Source organism: Ochlerotatus camptorhynchus, unplaced genomic scaffold (assembly GCF_037179485.1).
Source record: "Ochlerotatus camptorhynchus isolate MF236.1 unplaced genomic scaffold, CSIRO-AGI_Acam_v1.1 ptg000404l, whole genome shotgun sequence".
Classification (NCBI taxonomy): Eukaryota; Metazoa; Arthropoda; class Insecta; order Diptera; family Culicidae; genus Ochlerotatus; species Ochlerotatus camptorhynchus.
In genome coordinates, this window is record NW_027040890.1 from 454,269 (window position 1) to 473,670 (window position 19,402).

At 40.1% G+C, this 19,402-nt stretch overlaps 1 protein-coding gene across 1 annotated transcript in view; it reads right to left on the reverse strand.

Annotated features, from left to right (window-relative positions):
* LOC135710866 (sodium-independent sulfate anion transporter-like) overlaps nucleotides 1-17,519 on the reverse strand; it is a 56,019-nt gene extending 38,500 nt beyond the window's left edge. The window contains exon 1 of the mRNA XM_065233567.1: nucleotides 17,131-17,519. Within this exon, the coding sequence (XP_065089639.1) occupies nucleotides 17,131-17,135 (5 nt within the window). The 5' untranslated portion in view covers nucleotides 17,136-17,519. The remainder of the gene's footprint in view (nucleotides 1-17,130) is intronic.
* Nucleotides 17,520-19,402: the final 1,883 nt, after the last annotated feature.

Sequence of the window (19,402 nt, forward strand, 5' to 3'; positions counted from 1 at the left end):
AATACTATGTCTTAAACAACAGTTAATGAGATATTAGGGGAATACGGAGTACACTTTATAGGGGAGTAAGGGGTAAAAGTGAAAAAAACAATCAATGTTTTTTAATACAAAATCCTTTTTTTTAATATCTTTATATTTTTTCTTAAAAATACTTTTAATTAACTTTCATTTGGTATTTTGAGTTCCGTCATCGGCCAAACAGTTCAAAAGTTATAAATTTTTGAAAAAAATCAAAAAAAAATTTTTTTTTGACCGCCCTAATATATAAATAGTCACCCTAATGACAAAATAAAAATAAGGGTCTAATATGTTGCGACTAGGAACAAAACTATCAATTTTTACAAAATTCTGAGAACCACTATATCGCTTTGCTGTATACAGACAAAAAAAGTGAAAACTCTTTTAAAACAGATAGCAGTAAAATAAAACTTATTCAACCCCAATTAACCTTAAAATTTCAAAACAAAATCTTATTATTGCATGCAACCTTTGGGTTCATTCAAACAATCGCATCGTTCAACATTTTTATGAATTAAAATAAATTTAGCTAGGGTTCACTTTTACCCCTTACTCCCCTATAAAGTGTACCCCGTATTCCCCTAATATATAATGAACTGTTGTTTAAAGACATAGCATTCTAAAACCATGCATAAAGTGCTTATGTTTTACGATAAATAGAGCTGTGAAAAAACATTTCCTCCAAAAGTAGGGGAAAATGGGGTAAAATGGTCCAAAACACATACCTACAAGGCTCTCCGGTCTATGGGACCACGTGCAATCGATTCCCCGAACGATTTCCCTTAAGAAAAGTCGTTTTTCATGGCCGGAATTCAGCGTGCTGTTGAGATATTGAATTTTGGGTAATTTTGGACCCATTTTTGCCCATAGTGCGGCGGTACCGACTGGGATTGAACCCAGGTCTGCTGTAGTGAGAGATAATCACGCTTACATGTCATCTAAAGTAGAAAAAATCCATATTGTGTAAAATACGCTCGAAAAGGAGAGGTAAAGTGCAGGTTGTGCTTGGTTGGCCCAAAATTAAATCTAAGACCTATAACTTATTTATTTGCAACAACATTATTCAAAATATGAAAAGACATTTGAATATAGGAACAGTGTAGTATTTTTTCCATTATCTTTGAAACCAAACCAAGCTGCAATCGATGAGAGCTGCATCGCAGAAAATCAGTACCGTCCAAGATAATTGGCCGTACAATAAAACAACGGATATCTTGATATCAGCTCTCAGATGTACCCACAAGGTAATATATCAGCGAAATCAGATATCAGATGATTGACGGTGGAACCGGCTACAATGATTGAATATCGATCAATGTCTCAACGCAAGTTGCAATGAACAAACACCAATGGGGCGAGCTAAGGAATTAACTTATCTTTCCCATCTGTATCGATAATAGAAAGGATTAAGTGTTAAGCCTTAACAACGCTTATCGTCCGGCAATGCACACACGATGCACGTGTGGCTGTGATTACAATTGCATTTTTCTGTATCAACCAATGACGCATGCTCAAGATCTCAAGAGGTTCAATTACTCTCCTCGTGGATTTCAAAAGAGATTAAACTGTCAACAAGCGCTGGTGATTTTATCAAATCAAACCTAAATGATTGGAGCCGCTACGATCCAAATCATTAAAAAACAATGAGTGTTCAAAATTTCCACTGCGCTGCTTCCGGTTGCTTTTTCGTGTAAGCTTCCTGTTGTGTTACAAAAAAAACCCTGACGTCAACGTATTTGTGTGCTTCGAATGCACACTAACTACCTTATAAAAGTTGACATTGAGGAATTCCGCGCACGCATCGTACTATAGTCCTAGCTTATCAGAGCCCAAAACAGAAGAATCGCCTAATAATAGCTCTAATTTTGAGGTTTTTATGACTAATATTGTACGTCAAATTAAAATCAATATGACATGGGAACATTCCAGATAGAGCGAAACAATCGGTAGAAAAACGGCATTCAACTGATTGACCATCTGCGAGGGCGTGCGATTCGGCGAGACAACACATTTTGTTTGTTATTGTTATTAATATGGCTAGACAGCACTTTGAGTGTATCTCTCGAAACTGACCAAAACTTTGGCTCAGCATGTAGTACCCACGTGCAAGAAGGTTATCATTTAATCGAGGCTCAACACTCGATGAGTAGACGGAGTGTGTGTTGCTCAAGGGCGTTAATTCAATTCGTCTCGGTTAGGGTGGTAAGCGTTCTAGCGACTTGGACAGTACTTTGTGGATGTTTTATTCGCAGGTCAGTTAGTTATCTATTATGTAGGAGGATGCTGTTCTTTTTAAATGCTCCATCAACTGTTCATTCAAGTACTTGGCGTGAAGAATAGCGCTCTTATGTACACTGAAACAAAGCCAATTGGCAAAAATACTGTATTACTGGCTTAAATTAAATTATCTCACCAATAGATTGTTTCAGAACACAAATTCATTTAATTTTACTATTATTTCTATCAAAACTATTATGAATTTTGAGCAAGCAAAGTAGATTTGTCAGAATCACAGTAAATTTGTTAACACTCATAGTCAACTAAACTGAATTCATAGTAGATTTAACAGTAATAAGCGTGGTTATATTGATAATAAGTGTTTTCTGCAAAATAGTATTCCTTACTATGGTCCTTGTAACAGTGTAACAGTGCAAGCTGCAGTTTTGCCCTGAATGCAGTCGATAAATCATATCATAAAGTTGTCGACTTGAAAACCAACTAATAACTAATTCTCCTGCAGTTCAGCAAAGTGGCGGAAAGCTAGGACGATGAGAACAAAACGATCAATTTTCCCATAGTTATTTCCAAAGGGCCAGTGCAGTATAATTGCAACCAAATGAGCTCAAATTTTGAGAGAATAATCAGCACCTGATTTGGAATCGACTGAGTTGGGTGGTGCAGAATTGATATTTTAATCCACCCTAATATACGTCGAAAGACCTTCAACTGAAATGACGTTAAACTCCACAAGCTGAAACAAGTACTGCCGTTCAGTAAATGAAAAGTAAGCATGTTTCAGCTATCGAACGTTGAGCGTACATCGATGGGACCGTCATTCTCGTCATATCAATGTCAACAATGGTGGAAGCTTTCCTAGCTATAAAGACATAAAACCCTAAACAGTCCACAATTACTCGTCGCAATCAAGTGCTTGACACCAAACAGTGATAAATTAAAAGAAACGGAACTATTTTAAGCTTCGTCAGTCAAGATGAGGAAAAACGATTTGAACAGACGTTATCAGTAGCAATTCCATTCATTGGCCGATATGAACTAAGGCGAAGGATTACAACAGGAGCTGTAGTAAGCGATTAGTGCGGATGATCAGATCGTGTCCCACGCAGTAAAGACAACGCCAGTCCGTCTGGTCAGAACCTATTAATAAGGCATACTCGCAAATACTGTAGAATCATCAGTGTGCATGTCATACATCATATGGTTGTGTGGTCTTGTGAGCAAAAATAGATTCCACTTCTCACATTTTCAGGAGGAGCAGTGCACAAATGTAGGTGAGGGTAAATGGGGCAAGATCGCCACCTGTGGCAAGATAAGTACCATTAAATTTTACATAAAAAATCTTATATTTTTAGAAACTGCTTATACGTACCTTTTAACAATGATCCTAAGATACAACGTTCCAGAAATATTTTAGAAATGTTCAATAACTATCAAGAATCTGATGACAATTTGCCTTTCAATAAAATTCCTCTCTTTGTTATAAGAATTTGTAATCAACAACTAACCTTTTGACGTTGGACTATGTCGGTGTTTTCTATATGAACTTGTAACGACAAGTGGTCAGGTTTTGATCGATTATAACTCGGCTAGTTCATTATACATTTTCAATATTTCAACATCAATTGATCGAAATTTTCTCTACGTATCGATTGCAATATTTTAAACTTTAGATCTTCAACAATATACTTTTGAAAAAAAATGTGAATATTGGGGGAGACATCAGATGATTTCCAGCTCTAAATGGCAAATTTTTAATCACACAGAAAGGGAGACGGCCATCCCAGTACCTACGCTGGAGTTGCGAGAGGAGCTACATCAGCCGAAATCAACAACAAGGTGACGGAGATTTACGAGATTGAAGTGCTTGAAGAGGAAACCATGACATCAGAGGACGTAGTAGCAACCAGTGCGGCTTCAGATACAGCACAAGAGAACAGAGAACATTCTGAAGTTGACACAAACGATGAACAGATCAAATCAAAAGACAGAAATATTTTGCCGACCATATGAAACAGAAGAAAGCGAAATATGCTCTTCTAACGTGGTAAGACACAAAAAATAAAACGAAACTATTCCATTGGTCATAGATCCAACCAGTGTATGGAAAATCATTCTCAAATCTCATTCATCGAGCCTCTCTGAGAGAATAAACTCGCGTGCGAGTATAGCAAGCACAACTCTTGCTTGAGATTCTCACGACTAAAAGTGACCGACTATCGCTAGAACAATTGCATGCAGACGATGGTACATAAGCGAATTGAATCTTCTTCTTTTTGCCAGTTTCGGGAGTGAAGTCACCACGCTTTGCTCCAGACGTACCACATATGATCAAGCATTTCCGCCATAGACATTTGTTTGCTACAAATTATCTTCGTAAGAACTATGCCAAATTTGGCCCTTCTATCCAAATGATGACAATGTACAATAAACATTGCGATACTATTGACTTTACAATGTTCAAAACCAAACGAAAACTATTATAACTATTTATATGCTCACACATATTGTATCAACACAAGTAGTAGTGTTTAAGTTCTGGTAAACGGCTGGACAATGCGTACCATAAAATAGACCCTGATTGGGCCCTGATTAGCCTCCCAAAATTTGAACTCATTTAGTGAGAAACTGACTTGGCATAAACCATTTGAAGTTTATATGGGGAAACCATAATTTCGGTTCATATCTATCTTAAAATTAGCCAGTTCACTCTACTTTAGAAAATGATAGCTGAGCTTGTTAAAATTTTTCTCAGCTACAACTTTGTTACAGACCACTTTTCGATCAAACGTAAGGAACAAACATTATTAATGATTCAAGTCACTGATGTCTTATGATTATGCTCAATCAACTGTTCAGCAGGCAACATTGGTGTTTATGGCGCGTAGAATAGAGGACAAAAATCATGGCTACTATGTCACACTGCAGAATATAGTGTTGCCCACAATACAGTTGCTTAATCTTGCCATAAGATTATCAATCTCTTAAACAATTAATAACTATTTAATTTGACGTTTGGCTGAAAAACTATTCTCTGCAAAGTTGTAGCTGATAAAAAATCCCATAAGAAAAGCAATAGAATTTGTTAACAGTACAATATGTGAAAAGGCTAGGAGACAATGAACAAAAAGTTTTGTTTTCCCATAGTTATTTCCATATAAACTTCAAATGGTTTGTGCCAAGTCAGATTCTTATCAAATGAGTTTAAACTTTCGGAGGCTAATTCGCTGTGGAGCGAAAATTTCAAATTTTGCATCAGTCTAGTAACCATAGAGAAGATCGGGTAACGAACCCCGGTGAGACCTTGGTCGTATGTTGACAGGGAAGGGGAGGGGACTCCTATCTCCGGAGAGTGCAGTCTTCGAGCGCCTGTTCACCATGAAGGTGCGGCTCAAACGGCGTCTGTTCTCCATGTTAGGAGCGGGACCGCCGGCGAGACAATGGGGGTTGGTGCAGGCCCTACAAGCCAGCCGTAAAAAAAACAAAAGTACAGGAAGCAAGCAATGTAAATACGGACCGGAACAATCGGCATAGACCCAAGCAATGGAAACGGACTGACGATTGGAAACTCGGAACATGAACTGCAAGTCTCTCAATTTCTTGGGATGTACCCGCATTCTTTCCGATTTATTGAGGGTCCGCAAGTTCGACATCGTAGCGCTGCAGGAGGTTTTCCTGGAAGGAATCGTCGGTACATACGTATAGGGATGGTTAAACCATCTACCAGAGCTGTGGTAATACCCATGAGCCAGGTACAACTTTCATCGTGATGGGCGAAATGCAGAAGCGCGTGGTTGGGTGGTGGCCAATCGATAACAGAATGTGCAAGTTGAGGATAAAAGGCCGTTTCTTCAATTATTTAGCATAATCAACGTGCACAGCCCTCACTTAGCAAGTGACGATGACGATGAAGACGCTTTTTACGCGCAGCTGGAACGGGAATACGACAGCTGCCCAAGCCATAACGTCAAAATCGTCATCGGTAATCTTAACGCTCAGGTCGACCAGGAGGAGAAATTCAGACCGGTTATAGGATAGTTCAGCGCTCACCAGCTAACGAACGCCAACGGCCTTAGCCTCATCGATTTCGCCGCCCTTAAGAACATGGCCATACGTAGTGCCTACATCCAGCATAGCCTCCCATATCGGTACACCTGGAGATCACCGCAGCAGACAGAATCGCAAATCGACCACGTTTCAATCGACGGAAGGCACTTCTCGAACATTATCGACGTCAGGACCTATCGCGGCGCAAATATCGATTCGGACCACTACCTTCTAATGGTCAAGGTGTGCCAAAAACTTTCCGTTGCCAACGACATTCGGTACCTACACCCGCCACAGTACAATCTGGAGCGACTGAAGCTGCCCGAAGTCGCAACTGAGTACGTGCAATTCCTCGACGCAGCGTTGCCGGATGAGGGAGAGCTCACCGAAGCTCCTCTTGAGGACTGCTGGAGCAACGTGAAAGCAGCCATTAACAGCGCTCCTGAAGGTGCCGTTGGGTTCGTGGAGCGGACTCGACGGAACGGTTGGTTCGACGAAGAGTGTCAGACGGTCAGACGACGATGCTGCAGCAAGGAACCCGTCATAATGTGGAGCGATATAAACAGAAGCGAATACAGCAAACCCATCTTTTCCGGGAATAGAAGCGCCGCCTTGAAGAGCTGGAGTGCGAAGTAATGGAGCAGCTGTATCGTTCTCAAGAAACACGCAAGTTCTACAAGAAACTCAACGCATCCCGCCAAGGCTTTGTGCCGCGAGCCGAAATGTGTCGCTAGAAGGAAGGGGGTATCTTAACGGACGAACGTGAGGTGATTGAAAGGTGGAAGCAGCACTACGATCAACATCTGAATGGCGCAGAGGAATGGCTTCGTCGGTACAGTGGATGAGGGGGACATGCCAGCTCCCACGATAGGTGAAGCTTAAGATCAACAAAGCAGCTGGGAAAGATGGTATCGGAGCGGAACTTATCAAAATGGGCCCGGATAAGTTGGCCACTTGTCTGCACCGACTGATAGTCAGGATCTGGGATACAGAACAGCTATCGGAGGAGTGGAAAGAGGAGTAATATGACCAGTATATAAAAAAAGTGACAAACTAGAATGTGAGAACGCTAGCAAGCAGATTTTTGAGAAGTTATCAAGCCGGTTTTGTGGACGGGCGATCGACAACGGACCAAATCTTTACGTTGCGGCAGATCCTCCAAAAGTGTCGTTAATATCAAGTCCCTGCGCACCAGCTATTCATCGATTTCAAGGCCGCTTATGATACTATTGACCGTGAAGAGCTATGGAAGATTATGGACGAGAACAGTTTTCCCGGTAAGCTGACCAGACTGATCAGGGCTACGATGGATGGTGTACAGTGCTGCGTGAAAATATTGGGTGCGTTATCGGACTCGTTTCAAACTCGCAAAGGACTTCGACAAGGCGATGGTCTTTCCTGCCTCCTGTTCAACATTGCGCTAGAAGGTGTTATGAAACGTGCGGGCTTCAACATGCGGGGCACGATCTTCAATAAGTCCAGCCAGTTCATCTGCTTCGCTGACGACGTGGACATTGTCGGAAGAACGTTTCAGGCCGTGGCGGAGCAGTACACCAGGCTGAAACGTGAAGCAGAGAAGGTTGGATTAAAGGTGAATGCGTCGAAGACAAAGTATCTGTTAGCTGGAGGAACCGAGCGGAATAGGGCTCACATAGGCAGAAGCGTGACAATCGACGGGGATGAGTTCGAGGTGGTGGATGAATTTGTCTACCTCGGATCATTGGTGACGTCGGATAACAACTGCAGCAGAGAAATTCGTCGGCGTATTATTGCCGGAAGTCGTGCCTACTACGGACTCCACAAGACCCTGAGGTCAGGTAAACTTCACCTCCGTACTAAATGTACCATGTACAAGACGCTGATAAGACCGGTAGTTCTCTACGGCAACGAGACGTGGACGATGCTCGAGCAGGACCTGCAAGCACTGGGTGTTTTCGAACGACGAGTGCTTAGGACCATCTTTGGCGGGGTATGTGAGAACGGTGTTAGAAGGCGAAGCTGGCGCAACTCTATAGCGAACCCTGTATCCAGAAAGTTGCGAAAGCTGGACGGGTACGATGGGCGGGACACGTTTTAAGAATGCCGGACAACAATTCCGCAAAAATGGTGTATTCTTCGAATCCGGCCGGTACAAGACGAAAAGGAGCACAGTGAGCAAGGTGGTTAGACCAAGTGGAGCAGGATCTTGGAAGTGTGGGACGGTCAAGAAATTGCAGACAAGCAGCCACGGACCGAGTGAATTGGCGTAACATTGTGATGCAGGTGCAATCCTGAGGGATGTCGGACCAGGATAAGTAAGTAAAAGTGTTTAAGATAATCATTGTAACAAAACCGTTCCACAAAGATGATTGACGACAAAATACATAAATAAATAAATAGATCATCAGATCAATCAGTAGCTTGGAAAAAAGAAAATGCTAATTATATCATCAACAAAATTTCTCAAGCGCATTTTCAATTTCTGTTCAAATTTCACATTATCGTTTCCTAACCGAACCATTAATTTTAAACTAATATCACATTCACTCTCCCTAGCTAATAGTCGTCTTGTGTCAGATGTTGACCATGTTGATCGAAGATGACCAAAACTCATCCCCAGCACACTTGTCACTGAACAATTGTAACTTAACTTAACTTAATTCGATACAAGTGTGCTGCTTGGGATGGCCTCAATAACTACTGTATCTATTCCATATCTGGTTTTACTTCTAGAAATCGATTTGCATGCTCACTATCGCTCACTAGTGGGAGATTTCCGAACTTATCCATCCACCACCTAGCAGCCCTTGATGACCTTCTGACGAACTTTGCCGAAGACATCATACTTTTCCAGAGTTGGTTGGAAATGCTATCTAACATATTGAGGCTTGATCATGTTATTTGGAATTTTCCAAATAATCGTTTGGTGGAAGATGATGAGTGTGACGGGGCCTAAAGGCTTGGAATAACTTATCTTATTTGAGGAAATTTCAGCTCATCACAACTTGTTGTGGTTCAAATTTTAACCCCAAAAAAAAACCAAGCAAATTAGTCAACAATATTTGTGAATTTTTCCGGAGCGGCAAAATCGTGGATCAAGTTGTAGCGTAGACAAATTATTCAAAACTGGGTTAGTGAAGTTTTCATTCTTTAGGATTAGATGCAAAAGAGTTATATCGGAAATGAAGCTAGTATTGTCGTTCCCTTTTATAAATAGTTACTTAGGTTTTTTTTAAGGTTGCATGAAAAAAAGTTTTCGTTGTTCACATCTCTGTTGAAAAAAATAATAATTAAATATTGAATACCGGATGCTCAACAAACAGTACAGCACACATGAGTTTTCCATTGACATTTTGTTGATGAGCTACCAATCGATCTGAAACCAACGAGTATTCCTCAAAAAACTTGTTTTGATCTACACAAACTAAACTTTGATTACAGTAAATACCAAAAAAATGCGGACCATACTACGTGAAATTTGACTTAATTGATTACAAAATGGAATATATCGAGATCTTGACCAGATAGAAAGTTACTGTCTCTGACAAAGTTGTTCAGGAGATCATAGCCTTGACGTTGGTGGATAGTAGTTCAAAATTTTCTCACTACGTATCGCTAGTATACATGTGAAATTCTTGCATGTGATATATCTCGATATCCTGACCAGATAGAAAATTACTGTCTTCCAAAAAGTTTTTCAGGAGGTCAAAGCCTATTGCTTGATGCTCAAAAATTCAGAATTTACTCACTACGTGACGCTAGTATACCCGTGAAATTCTCATATAAAATATCTCGAGTTCCCGACCAGATAGAAAGGTACTGTCTTCGGCATAGTTGTTTAAGAGACAAGGCCTTTTCGCAGGTGGACAGTTGTTCAGAGTTTTCTCACTTCGCGGCGCTACTATACATGTGAAACTCTCGCATATAAAATATCTTCAGATCCTCACCAGATAGAAAGTAAATGTATCCGGCAAAGTTTTTCAGGAAGTCAAGATCTTTTTGTTGGGTGACAATAGTTCAGAATTTTCTCACTATGCGGCGCTAGTATATGCGTACCTTTCTCGCATATTCAGCTCGAAATCTTGATCAGCTACAAAGTTGCTGTCGTCGGCAAAGTTGTTTAGGGGGTCAAGACTTTTTGGCTGGTAGACAGTAAAGGGTGATACGGTCAAAATTTGGTCAATATCAACTTGACGTATTTCTTTCAATTTTGCATTTAAAAAACCTGAACACCCCTCATTTTGAAGGTGTGTGTGTGTAGAATGTTGCTCCTATATTGATTTTGGAATTCACTCTTCAGTTGTCAAAATGCCGTCCAAGCAAGAAGAGCAGCGTATCAAAATTTTGCTCGCGCATCGCGAAAATCCGAGCTACTCGCACGCAAAGTTGGCAAAATCGCTAAAAGTTGCCAAATCAACCGTTACAAATGTAATTAAAGTGTTTGGGGAACGTTTGCCGACAGCCAGGAAGTCTGGATCGGGGGGAAATCGAAAACCGGAAGCCGCTGAGACGACAAAGAGAGTTGCCGGTAGTTTCAAGCGAAACCCTAACCTCTCTCTCCGAGATGCCGCAAATAAGCTGGGTGTATCGTCTACAACCGTGCATCGAGCCAAAAAACGAGCCGGACTATCGACTTACAAGAAGGTAGTGACTCCAAATCACGATGATAAACAAAATACGACGGCCAAAGCGCGATCCCGGAGGCTGTACACGACGATGCTGACGAAGTTTGACTGCGTGGTAATGGACGACGAAACCTACGTCAAAGCCGACTACAAGCAGCTTCCGGGACAGGAGTTTTATACGGCAAAAGGAAGGGGAAAGGTAGCAGATGTTTTCAAGCACATGAAACTGTCAAAGTTCGCAAAGAAATATCTGGTTTGGCAAGCCATCTGTACCTGTGGCTTGAAAAGCAGCATTTTCATAGCTTCCGGGACTGTCAACCAAGAAATTTACGTGAAAGAGTGTTTGAATAAACGTCTGCTGCCTTTCCTGAAGAAACACGGTTGTTCCGTACTGTTTTGGCCGGATTTGGCATCTTGCCATTACGGTAAAAAGGCCATGGAGTGGTACGCCGCCAACAACGTGCAGGTGGTTCCCAAGGACAAGAACCCTCCCAACACGCCAGAGCTCCGCCCAATTGAGAAATACTGGGCTATTGTCAAGCGGAACCTAAAGAAGACCAAAAAAAAACTGCTAAGGGCGAGCAGCAGTTCAAGGCAAACTGGCTTTCTGCGGCGAAGAGGGTGGACAAGGTGGCTGTACAAAATCTGATGGCAGGGGTCAAGCGTAAGGCCCGGCAATTCGGATTTGGAAAAGCGGAAGCCTAACTGAATATTTTTCCTGAATTTTATACTAATTGAACTTGAAAAAGAAATTTAATTTGATTTTTTAAATAAACGATTTCACCGATTTACACGCGTTTTCCCTTGACCAAATTTTGACCGTATCACCCTTTAGTTAAAAATTTTCTCACCACGTGGCAAGTTTTTCGCTGAGATTCAGCAAAATAAAATACCGAGATGCTTGGTGGTGCCCATCTTGGCAAAATATTTTAGTGTGTAGGTATATCCAAAGTCATAAAGAAAAGGCCTGATAATATGAAATTATCATCGCTTTCATTATATCGCTATTCCTACGCTGCTAGGAGTGTGACGTCGAATTTATGGTTACATACACCTTATTCTAAATCTAAACGATAAGAATTTACTCAGTTCGTCTAAAATATGTAATGTAATGTAAAATGTATAAAATATATACACACGGGTTAGCCAGTCGAACCATAGGACCATCTCAGTCGTGAGTGATCTACACTCCGATCATAAGCTTAAATACATCCCCAAAATACATGCCAATGTGTTTTGTTCAAAGCTCTCTCATTAAACGTCCAATTTTTAATCTCCTTAGGTTATTTGGATGGTATGAATCGCATAGAATAAGGGTTCTACTACTACTTTTAATTTCAAATATATATTTTTCAACTCAATTCTGAGACAATCAATCATGATTCTTCAGAGTATATTTTGAAAAATAGTGTAACTTTGGGTGAAACTTTGGTATACAAAATTTGAAAATTGTATTGAGCAATTTGCTTTTTCGTATTTCCATTCAAAAATTTTCAAAATTAGGCGTAAAATGACAAAGATATGAACATAACACATTTGCAGGTTTTTTGGGGGTGTCCTTAAACTTATAATCGGGGGTGTACGGTTTTATAAATTTCTCCATTCAACTGAGTAAAAGTGCCTCACTCTCTGAGTTAGTCTCGTTGTCCGTGCACACGTAAATACAGGGACTTAGTTTTGTTCTAGACCCCTCGATAAGACATTTTGAAATTAGCCTAAAATGAAAGGGAGACTCTAAACATTCATTTTGTGGAAGGCGCAACTTAGTTGCGCTGGACGCTAGTGAAATCATTCTCATTTTTTATTGAACATCCGTTACAAGTGGAACGACCCACTCCAATTTATGTATCCACAAATCTGCATGAAAATCTTCACCAGTAAAAGAAATCCATAATATATTTGTCATATTCCACCTAGGCTGATGTAAATTATACTTTTATTTTATGATATTTGATATGCGAGAATTGCCCGCCAAATTTTGAGAAATTTCTGGCTGCTTTTCATCAGCCAAAAGATCTTTATCTCCTAAACAGCTTTACCAAAAACAGTAAATTTCTAGCTGTTTAGGATCTCGAGATATTATATATGCGAAGATTTCACGTATATCCTAGCGCCGCGTAGTGAGAAAATTCTGTACTGTCGACCAACGAAAAAGTTTTGATCTCCTGGACAACTTTGCCGACGACAGTTTAGCAGGTCTCAAAATGTGTCTAATGCGAGAATTGCACGTGTATACAAGCGCAATGATGTGAAAAAAAATTGAATTTCTGTCCACCAGCCAAAAGGCCTTGGCCCCCTTAACAACTTTGCCCAGGACAGGAACATTCTATTTGGTCAGGATCTCGTGATATTTTATATGTGAAAATTTCTATACTAGCGCCGCTTAGGAAATTCTCAACTAGCGTTAGGCAGTGAGAAAATTTTGATCTACTTTTCAAAAGCAAACAAGTTATGACAACTTGAACAACTTTTTCGACGACAGTAACTTTCTATCTGATCAGAATCTCGAGATATTTTATATGCGAGAATTTTGCGTGTATACTTATGCCACGTAGTGTGAACATTCTGAACTATTGTGCACCAAGCAATAGGCATTGACATCATGAACAACTTTTTCGAAGACAGTAATTTTCTACCTGTTCAGGATCACGAGCTATACCATACGCGAGAATTGCCACGTGGTGAGAAAATTTTGGGCTTCTGTCCACCAGCCAAAAAGTCTTGACCCCTTGAACAAGTTTGTCGAGAACAGTTACTTTCTATCTGCTCAGGATCTCGAGCTATTGAATATACAGGAATTGCATGTGTATACTAGCACCGCGTAGTGAGAAAATTCAACTGTCCACCAACAAAAAGATCTTAACTTCCTGAACAACTTTGCCAAAGACATTTACTCCCCATCTGGTCAGGATCTAGTGATGTAACACTTGCCAGAACTTAACATGTATACGAGTGCTACCTTGTGAGAAGTTTTTGAATTACTGTTCACCAGCGAAAAATTCATGATATCCTGAACAGTTTTGCCGAAGACAGTAACTTTCTATCTGGTCAGGGTCTCGAGATATTAAAAATAAGAGAATTTCATGTGTGCACTAGCGCCGTGTAGTGAGAAAGTTCTGAACTAATGTCCACCAGCCAAAAAGTCTTGACCCCCTGAACAAGTTTGCCGAAGACAGTAACTTTCTATCTTCTCAGGATCTCGAACTATTGTATATGCTAAAATTGCACGTATATACTACACAGCTAAAAAAAGTAATGTAAATTTCCGTTACTATAATGCACATAAATGGAGCGTCGTATATCATACAAGTTTAGATTAAAGATCGTGTAAATTTATGAGACATGTCATGCAATATTCCATATATTGTATGCAACTGTCCACTTTTGTTTGCAACATTTCTTGCAAGCTGCTAGTTTACGTAAAAAGGAAGTTTACATGCATGAATGTTTGCATGCATGGATGTTTACATCGCCAGTAAAATTCAGAATTTTTTGGTGTGTAGCACCACGTAGTGAGAATTTTCAGAACTACTCTCCAACAGCAAAAAGGTTATGATCTCTAGAACAACTATGCCCAAGACAGTAACTTTCTAGCTGGTCAGGATCTCGAGATTTTCCATGTTGTAACCTTTTTTTTTTTTTTTTTTAATCTTTATTTTAGAGATTTTTAGCCTGAGGCTAGTTCATCTCTCCATGTTGAAACCAATTAAGTCGAATCCCACATAGTCTTCTTCTTCTTCCGCGCATTTCAAGCTTATTGCGTATGGCATATTAGCTTATTGCGTGCTCTCAACTTAGTGTTCTATGTGCACTTCCACAGTTATTAATTGAAAGCTTTCGATGCCTGCACAGAAAAAAAAATCTGAATTTTAATTGTGATGTAAACATTCATTCACGTAAACTTGTATTTCATTTCACGCAACCGAGCAACTTGTAAACAATGTTGTTTGCAATAATGGGCTTTTGTATACAATATTTGCTACATTGTATGAAATGTCTCAGAACTTTACATGATATATAATGTAAACTTATATGATATGTGACGCTCCATTTATGTGCGTCATACTAAACAGAAATTTACACTACTTTTTCGAACTGTGTGTACCATTTTTGCATTAGTATAATTGTATGGCAAGTCCAATCATACTTCTATGCCCAGGAAAGTCGAGAAATTTTCCAACCCGAAAAATTCCTAGACTGGACCGGGAATTGAACCCAGCACCTCCAGCATGGTCTTGCTTTGTAGCTGCGCCTTTACCGACTGAGCTAAGGGAGGCCTCACATAGTACGGACACCGTTTACGCGGTTTCCATTCACGTTTTCTCTATTATCCACAATTTTTGGGGGTTAACTGTGATAAAAGTTTAGTTTGTTTAGTTAAAAACAAGTTTTGTAAGGAATACCCGTTTGTATCATATCGATTGGTAGCTCGGCTGCAAAATGGCAATGGAATACTCACATTGTTGGCCAAGTACAACGTGCGAGTACTCTTGTTTCAAAAGTTGGCGCGAGTAACGAAGGGTTAATAGTAAAATATGTGATGCAAATTCAAATGATAGCTGGAGATTCATCAGAAGTTTGATTATACCGGCAAAGTTAATGATACATTATTGTAAACAAAGGCAAACTAAGAACTTGTGAAAAACGTGTCTGGATAGTCCATAAAAATCTACAGGAATCCAGATAAATCAGAAAGGTTGGCAACGCTGTTTGAAGCTAAAATTTTCGAAAATCTCTCTGTTTCAGAACATAAATTAATCCGAATAAACGTTTCGGCAAAAGCATCTCGATCCATGCATCTTAAAACGCTTCTAATAACATGACAATGCCAATTCAGTCATCAGGAAACATGACACATCTTCCCCCTTATTCTGCGAGTCACGTGACTCTCTGTCACCGGTGAGGTGACAATTGTCACCTCACCGGTGAGAGAGAGTCACGTGACTCACAGAATAGGGGGGCTTGTGTTTCAAATTTGAGGTACTGTCGTTTAATTTGCACGCGTTTTTCTTTCACGTTAGCGGCTCCATTTGTGTGTGCAACACCGAATATATGAAGTTGATTTGTTTTTTTTTTCTTTGATTTGTTTCCGTCGATCTTGTTTTCAGTGCTGAGCACCACACCTGGATCCTAACTATCGACCTAACAACTCATAGACTGGGACCAACGGCTTTACTTCCCTTCCGAAGGAAGGCGTGATCAGAGATGTTATGCCTCAGAACATCCCGACGGCGCCGACTGGGAGTGAACCCAGGCCTGCTGGGGTGAGAGGTAATCAAGCTTACCACTACACCACCAGCGCCGCTACAAGTTGATTTGTTCATGCATAACTGTGGTTCAAAAAAGTTATTTTCAATAGTACTGCTTCAAAAAACTACCATGCGTCTCCACATAGTGCTCCATAACAACCTTTCCAAGTAGGTCCACCAAAAACATTTAAAGCAAGATAGGACTCATTCAAGCAAAAATATGCACAATCAGCAAAAAAAAAATGGCTTATTCAACTCTTTATCTGTTAAAATTGTGTGTTGATATTCTTAGCACGAAAAAACTGCGGCGCACAATGCATCCGATTTTGATACGTTGCTGTAAAGCAGCATATCATTAGACAATAAATTGAGCTGTCACTTGGCTTATCAAATCTGGGTGCATTGTGGAGTGACTGATAGGATTATTAAACAATCTTTAAAAAATCTGATCACTGAAGTAAATTTGGGATTGTTCAGCCACCCAACACTGGAAGCACGGGGTCTTTTTTTTTTAATAAATAAATTAATCAGAAATCCATCCACGCATCATACTGCAAAAAATGAGCGTTGTAAGTTGTAAGAACCGAAGCCGTTCTCCAACTTACTTTACTATTGAAGTCCTTGATACATTTACTGAAATATAATGCCTAAGTGCTGAAACCATAATAAGTGATTGCAAAAAAGTAGCAACGAAAGAATCGATAACCAAAAACACTGGCTCGTAGAATCTCATCTCTCAAAAGTGTCCAGCTGTCTCGAAAAGCTTGTGCATGTTTCAACATGCACTATTCTGAGAAACACGAACGTGTTGCTACAGGATCGCTAGTTACCCCAAGTCCTTTTGATTTCAATCCCTTTCGTTCTCGCCGTGTTAACATATTCATAACAGATAGCTACTTTAACCTTCGTAGTGCTTTAGTGTAATTGTTGGTCTAGAAAAACTGTGTTAATTTTTCCTAACGTGTATAATAACTTACGACATCTTGCTCCGCTCTCAGTCCGAAAAGCACCGAAACCACCCGTCCAACGAGAAAGTCAGCAAACGGTCAGCTCAACACCTGCAGTTTCTTTCTCCGCCTGCTATAAATCTGCCACTTCGCATAAAACAAATAATCCCCTCACCCGTTCCGAAGGCACTAACTAATGGTCGCAGGAATTGTTGTTCAAAAGCAGAGGAACATCAATTCGGATGGGATCACAAATTTAGCACACTTAACTCGCGAAACCGATTTCCCTAAAGGCTGTGTATCAAATCCACTTTTCTATTGCAAAATCTATACCGCCTTTGTCTAGCGTTCGTACGTTTTTCACTTTCAATCTGAACAATCTAGGCAAGAACCGGGTCCTATTTAGGTGGGGGAGATCCTCCCACGAAGCGCGTTGACAGATGACTGAAAGGCCACCGCCAACCGGTGGCAAATATTAATTGATTCTTTCGCCGTGCAGAATTTTCTCCCACGGCCGCCGTCGGATCAGTTGGGGCACTCAACTATTCAACACATAGACGATAACGACAACGACGGACGGCGGATGGGGATCATGCGTGTCGTTATCAAGATGTTATAACAAGCGGTACAACACGAGATCCAAAAGTGCGCGCGCAACTCACGAGTACTTTCCAAGGCACTCTCCAACTGTGCCCACACTCACTCTCCCCTAACGATGACGTCGTGATTTCGGATCGTTTGTGGTGGGTGACACTTGTTGAGTGGTGCTTTGTTTTGTTATCGCGACAAGGCCTTTCATATTTACAATCACGATACTCGATCTTGCTAGTGATTGTACATGACGGGTGATGTGCATTATTGAAATGGATGATTTAGGATGGGGAAAATCAACGAAAGTGGTGAGTTGATGAAATTGAAACAGGAATCGCGATAATGTGTAGTTTTTTTTATAAATATTTATACCCAATAGTCATCTTAAAACCAGTGCGCAAAATATCAATATCAATACCTACAAAATGCCGTTTTTCACTAGCCACCTGATGTCAGTATCACTTCATATAATGTCAGTGCTCTAATGACATTGATGTCGTAATGAGACCTACTGAAATTCAATGTTCTGAAGCAAATATTTTCCACTGATGCCAGCTAATCGTGTACCTACAGTCGTTTAGAAAACTCATTGTAAATACAACGCAACGAAATAGTTCATTTATTTAGTTAAGAGTAAGATTATTAATTGCTTCCTTGTGATATTCATATGGAATGCTATGTGAAAACTACCCGCTATCATGTTTGCTAGGAATATCAGTGTCGAAAGTGAAATTCAGTGCAGGTACAATATCGCTCGCAATATCTAATCTAAAATTGATTATCAATTGACATTCTTTACTGCGTGCAGCTGCACTGGGATTTGTGCTTGGTTTTTGTAAATCTCACGTAACATTTGAAAACAGCCTATCCTCGTTGATCAATTCTCTTCATCAACTTTCTCTTGGGTTTATAACCACGGCTACACACTTAGAAATAACTAATTTTACACGTGACGGAATCCATCTTTGACATAAAAGATGAGACTTAAACAAACATTTCATGCAATATTAAGTGCTCCGAGACTGAAAATTTCGTTGCTCGACGAAAAGTACGTTTGATAGTGCTATATTTTGCGTCTGTTATGACTCAAATTTGTGTCAAAATTGACGAACGTATATGTCGCTCTCAGAGCACCTAAATTTACATGATTTTTTCTAAGTGTTTATGTAAACGAATTTCTCGCTATGCTCGCAACACAGTTCGACAGAAGATGATATTAGCTTGCGCTTGAAACAACACACTCAATGGAAAATGCAAGTGCAGTCGGTTTATTCGCGAAAGAGGAAGTCGATGAAGAGAATCGATCAACAATGATAGGCCCTTTTCTCGTGTTGCGCGAGAAATCTTAAAACATGGGTCAAATCGTTCCGAGCCAAAGGTTTTCAATTCTAAATCCAGATTATGTTCACAGGCATAACTTAGCGACGATTTCCTTAAATCTTATAGAAAATCGATCGGAATAAAGCGGTCGAAAAAATCAAAGTTGACCTTAAATTGGAATCCATTTGATTTAAATTACTTACTGTGGAAGAACTATTTCAGAAGCAGAGCCTTTTGGAGAATAGCAATGGTCGTCATCCTGAATCCACTTCCAAACCTTCTTCAAATGAGTTTAGCGGTGTCTGTATTCCTTGCCAGATTTCGCAGATTTGATGATTGTATCAGTCCCTTAGCTTTGAAATCCTCGTTACTGAAATTACACGAAACGAAA